Consider the following 6,000-nt stretch of genomic DNA (forward strand, 5'->3'; position numbering starts at 1 on the left):
CTCAACTGAAAATACCAAAATTTGCACTTCAGTCATTGTCCTTCGGAAGAAGCGAAATACTACTAAATAAAAATCCATGTTAACAGACTCTATTAGCCAGAGCACTTAAAAAATATTTGGCTGTTGTAGTGAATTAAACTCAGCTGGAAACATTTGCCAAAAAAACTAATAATGAGAATGGTTACAAATCAAATATATTTAAAGCATGTGAGACAGGCTGACCACGAATTATTAGTCGATGATTAATGATCAACCGACTAGTTTAACAAAGGTAATCACAAATCAAGTCACTGGCTTCCTATTTTGCTCATGTACGATCATATCTACTTAAAATGTTAGTCATTTTAAATGGGCGTAGTAGTGTATAAGAAATGAGCTGCCTATTGAAGTGTAAAGTTGTAAATTTGATTTAGAGCCTTAGAGCGCTTTACGAGATAGAAATGTACTAACAAACCATTGTTATGATTAAAAATGCAACAGTTCAACACACATTAGTACTAGAGACAATGAAGTTGCATTATTTTTGCACGTGCCTTTAAATTAAGCAACGTGGAAACTGAATCGGAACACATCATGACCCTGCTTTGACAATACAATTAATTAATAAATGAGAATGATCAGATAAAAAATTGTATCAACTGTATTGCTAGCCGCCTAATTATCATTGTAGCATTGACAATTTTCCCACAAACCAGATTTCAATGAAGCGGTAGAAACAAGGAAAATTTAGGTATATTTCACAACTAAAACAAATAGTACCTAATTGATCTACTGCAATTTGAAAATATTGTAGATACATTATTTGTGAATAATGACTACTGTTGTAGCACTGGGATGATTAAAACTTCACACTTGTGTACTAATACCGGTCATTATTGACTCATTTAGTAATATAATATAATATCCATTTTCTCAAAGAACTGTAAGTTGACTTGCTTAATGTTATTCCAACCATTGTTGAAATCACAGCAAATAAGTGAAAGTGACAGTATTAAATTTAAAACTTTGTAAAGTTGTCCTTAATGATTTGCAGAAATTAAAGTATTGTTAATTTCCTATTTCAATGTGCATGTGATTAATGTGAAATTGTTATATGTTGGTATTTGAATGTTTCGGAAAAAAATTAATCACAAAAATATTTAAAAAAATTAAGTTTTCAATTGAAACTTAACTCACGTAAATCTCCTTCTGAAAATTGCATAATTTATTCAGACAGGTGAACATCATCAAAGTTAAAATTTTTGTGCAGTCCATGAATTAACTTCTCATTACTTCTCCATGGATACGTGAAAATTGTTAATTGTGAAATTGAATGTGACCAGAAGCAACATTTTTCATTTCACAATTTGATCGAGTTTAGCTTTTCGCTTAGGTATTAATATTTGATGCTTATTACTGATGAAGTTGGGGTGTCATAGTTTAGTAATAAAACACATATCACTAATCATAAATGACTATGCTTAACCGCTTTAAATAAACTTTCTTTTAATGCTGCTTAAACCGGTATAAAAAAAAGTTTTAATAACAATTTATGCTTATAGTGACAATTAAATGTCACTCAGCATCTAGTATAACATTATAGGATTAATTGCGTTCATACTTTTGACGCTTAATTCTGCTTACGTTGGGGACATACTCTATAAATAAGCACGTATCACTCTAGTCATCAATAACTTGCTCAACAGCTTTCAATAAATATTTCTTAACTGTTACATTTGCTCATGAAAATTGCCGTTTATTAACATTTTATATGGCAACTTATATGCATAGTGTCTTTTAAATTTGCTTTGCAGGATTAATTACGTCAATACTTTCGTCAATGATTACTGCTCAATTTTGGGGACATACCCTATAAATAACACAATTCGTAACCTTCAATGACTGTACAATTTTTAATAAAATTTCTTTTAAGGTTGCCTCCTTTGTGTCTACATCAAAATAGCCTTTTATTAACGGTTTATCTCGCAATATATATCGTCAGTGTCAATTAAATTGCAATTAACCTCTAGTAAAGCTTTGTAGGATTAATGGCGTCAAACGATAGCAGAACAATATCATATCTTATCGAATCATTTTGTTTGAAACGATGGGAGAATATGGATTAGTAATAAGTTTCTCCAAATGATTTTAAAGTAAATAATAATATTTACAACTTTATGACCAAGCATGTTCCAATGTACTGCGATTACCATCAAATGAAAATGATTGACACGTTTACAGGAAGACCAGTTTTTGCGGTCACATACAAGCTCATTTGAAGGATGATATCATTTTCTTCAGATACTGTAGCCTCACTTAAATATGTGTACAGTTAGGTGTTCCGCTGTTTCTTATGTTAGATGAGCACAGTGATAATTTTTTCCATATGCATCTCACGGCGGCTGTATTTAATTTGCTTTACTCTCGTTAAGCGTAAAATTATTCAATTAAGACACCGCGGGGTTTCTTATCAACACTTCTTACAATTCTATTTGCAGTTGCAAAAAGACGTGTTTTTACAAGAATAAAATTTGTTACTTGTTAATAAATCGCCAAATTTGTAGTTAAACGGAACATACGATCAATTTCATTATCTTATCATTTAATAATCTTTCGTTTATGCTTTTCATGCTAGCAGCTGCCAACATTATGTCGATGATCATGAACAAGGTAATCAAAATTTCCATTACTTCAAACATATTTTAGATCAATCTCTACTTCGCAATGGTGTATATTATTCCTCTTTAAAAAGTTTGGCTGAAACAAAACAACGCTAGAACCGAATACCCAAAAATGTATTTTTTTTACTCTACAGAAGTTTTCAAATATATTAACTAATCCAGCGCGTACTTCCATGTATCGGCCTTATTCAGCTGGAGAGATGCTTAGAGGGCACAAAACAGATAAGGCAAGATAAGAAATGAGAAAAAACATCTGGTGACATAAAATATACATTCGTATAGAAATTAAATACCGATGACAACCTAAATTAGGACTTTTTGAAATGGCCGGATATTTTGTTGTGAAGATTTTACTGTATGATTATTACGACTTTTGCCACATCTAAATCCAGTCAAATTTTTCTGATTTTTTTAGTAAACTTGTGCTCCATCTTTTACAAGCCTGTTACACACCTGTTTTCCTTCATTGGCAGATGTTCCGGCACGCGGCAGCTGTTTTAAAATGAAGTTAGGGATACCAGCGGTAAGGTTTCATACATTGCATTTGATTCGCTGTGATTCAGGTGGTGCTTTCATGATTTTCATCATTCTTTTGATGAGTGCACATGACGAAATTTAAAAATGATAACTGGTACCGTGTATTTACTGCTTTTAATGAATTAAGCAGTTTCACTCTACATATATGCTACAAGAGCCATTGACCCGAAAGCGTAAACCAGTGGAAGATGAATTCAATCACTTTCTTCAATGAACTCATTTGCAAGAGTAAAAAATTGGAAAATTACTTCAAAATATTCGGCCTTTTTAATATTCGAGCTTCAATAATAATGTATTCTCTTCTCAAAGAATTTTCGAATGCTAAATATGCAAAACGTAATTTCTACATTATTATACAGTTGAATTCAATGATTGCAGAATATTTACATTTATTATCGCTGTCGCAATTTCGTGTAAGTCTGTAATTCAATCGTTTGACATTTATTGGAAATATTGTTATTACAAGCAATAGAAAATGAAGAAAAAGCTGCATTGACTGAGCGTACTGCTAATATAATATTGTTTTCACTTTTGTAACACTTTGCTAAAGGATTTGATTGATACGATTGATCGCCATATGGGCACGATATGCATTCAACTATATTGTATTCAGATTTTGCAAATTAACTCTAATTATTCGGAGTAATTAAGGTTTACCTGCTGTTCTGAAATTGTAAATCGTTATTGTGGCAAACACCCATAAACGTTCTAAAAGCCTTCAAACATAATGAATAAGAGTGAAGTAGTAGTATAAAAGTACTACTTCTCTGTATTTTCAAGTAATTGATATGAACGTATAGATTATTGTTACATACCAATTCAATTTTCTCTTTCTTATTCAACTTGGAAACAACGAAAAAATCGCCAATATTTTCAATTTATATGGAAATAATTAATATATCCTACATCATAATAGGCAATTTAAACCTGCGATTATTTTATTGGTAGTCAAGAACCATTTCATTATTACTTGTAGAGTAGATAACAGAACACTACTGAATGACTTTATGCCTCCTGGGCATGGAGATCGGGAAGAAATTTGCAAATTCATTGAGGTTTATAATCGAAAAATAATGAGAACAAGAAAACCACAAAGCTCGTTCCCGGAATTATCCAATTAAAAAAATTAAATACAATTCTTCTAAAACTCGATACCTTTTTTTGGAGTGCACCACAGCATCTTTAACAACAAAAACTGTACAACGTTAAACTATTTAAGTCGTTGAGTGATTTATAATATCGCTGATCGCTTGTAAGATTTAAACTTGGCTTTGATATACAAACACTAACAAGACAATGAAATGAAAAATAAATTTATAAGCAAATATTCAATTATAAAACAAAACGTGGCCTTAGTCAATCACATTCGATCCCCTAGTTCTGACTTCCAAAGGAAATATTTTTAACGACGGACTATTGATTTTATCTGAAGTAATCATTTATATTTGAAGTAATCAAGTTGAACAGAAATTGAACTGATAAGCATTAACCACTGAAAACACCAGCTGCTCATGCTAGCGAAACGTCAGAAAACTAAAATACCTGCCTCAAACCCCAAAATTTCACATTTCTGAAGCATTCATCACAGAAACCTCGCTTGGCTCGTGAATGATGGTTGATTTAAATACAGCAGTTGGTTAATTAAATGCATTAGAACAGAAAATGTTCTTTATTATATGTATACTTGTCACAAAACTTTTTCGGTGTGAGGTTTCTCTGTGTTAGTCAATTCAGAATGTTAATGCGGTCCTTCCTATGGTCACAAAAAACGAAGTAAAAATTTATAATAATCTACCTACATGCGCTGAATCCCTATACTCGTAAACATTAGGTAATTATCGCCAAACAGTTGAATTTGTTTGTTTGTTATTTTGCATTGCCCATTAACTTCAGCATGTTTGAGTATCATACAGATTAGACTTTCTTCAGGCCCTTTTTTGTTATGGACCAGCTAAACATATCATGTATGTATTATAATAAAATATTAAACAGACACGAATGATCTTTAGCTGCTAATAGTTTGTCTATACATGGGTTTCAGTAAAGTAGTTTTTTTTTGCTTTTCCCCATTTCTTTGAATAATAATGGATTTAGTCGAAAAACCGTAGGCAGTTATTTTTATAAAAAAGTGCAAATTAAGTTATTTTACATAAACCGTTTCACCTAATATTTTAATAACTAAGTCAATAAAAACTTACTTCACTCGAGTCGCAATTCTCAGGCTGACTATAAGTCCTGTGGGTGTGTTCTTTGCTACTTAATCTTGGGTACTTGGATACCGGTTCTTTATAACAATCGCTATCTGACTCGTCCGACGAACTTGCCGAATTCTGGAACAAATAAGTAAATACGTCAACAATATAATTTATTTAAAAAGAGAGAAATAAAAACACTAATTCGTTGCGGATATGACCTAAAAAATCCTTGCCCAATTATCACTTTAATTAATATAAATTACAATTGCCCAATTATTCACTGGTTAAGAAATTGCATGTTTAATTCATTATTTATTACTAAAAACTAAAAATATGCGTGAATAATACAACGAACACTTGAATTGAAATGCTTTATGTTTCAGTAGAATACAATACAAACATGTTCTTTTATATTTCTAGATTAAAATCAAGTTTCAAAACATAACCATATTTTGGGTATTATTTAAATATTGTACGTACTTTCCTGACTGTGTTTCAATTCCAAAATTAAAATCAAATCCTGGGTTCTTCAGTCATTTATTGTTCATTTATCAATTTAAAAAAACGTTTCGGTGTTTTCCACCATCATCAGTTTTAATGTGTAGCGT

General features: G+C 31.2%; 1 protein-coding gene and 1 long non-coding RNA gene across 4 annotated transcripts in view; one reads left to right on the top strand and one right to left on the bottom strand.

Annotated features, from left to right (window-relative positions):
- LOC109533873 overlaps positions 1-6,000 on the top strand; it is a 179,543-nt gene that overhangs the window by 116,827 nt on the left and 56,716 nt on the right. The gene's annotated exons all lie outside the window — the stretch shown is intronic.
- LOC109533799 overlaps positions 1-6,000 on the bottom strand; it is a 139,421-nt gene that overhangs the window by 30,606 nt on the left and 102,815 nt on the right. For all 3 annotated transcript variants that reach the window (XM_019899222.2, XM_019899224.2, XM_048660639.1), the window contains one exon: positions 5,396-5,527. In XM_019899222.2, the coding sequence (XP_019754781.1) occupies positions 5,396-5,527 (132 nt within the window). The remainder of the gene's footprint in view (positions 1-5,395; positions 5,528-6,000) is intronic.

Source organism: Dendroctonus ponderosae, unplaced genomic scaffold (genome assembly GCF_020466585.1).
Source record: "Dendroctonus ponderosae isolate FM_Combo_2020 unplaced genomic scaffold, Dpon_F_20191213v2 Dpon_F_20191213_1, whole genome shotgun sequence".
Classification (NCBI taxonomy): Eukaryota; Metazoa; Arthropoda; class Insecta; order Coleoptera; family Curculionidae; genus Dendroctonus; species Dendroctonus ponderosae.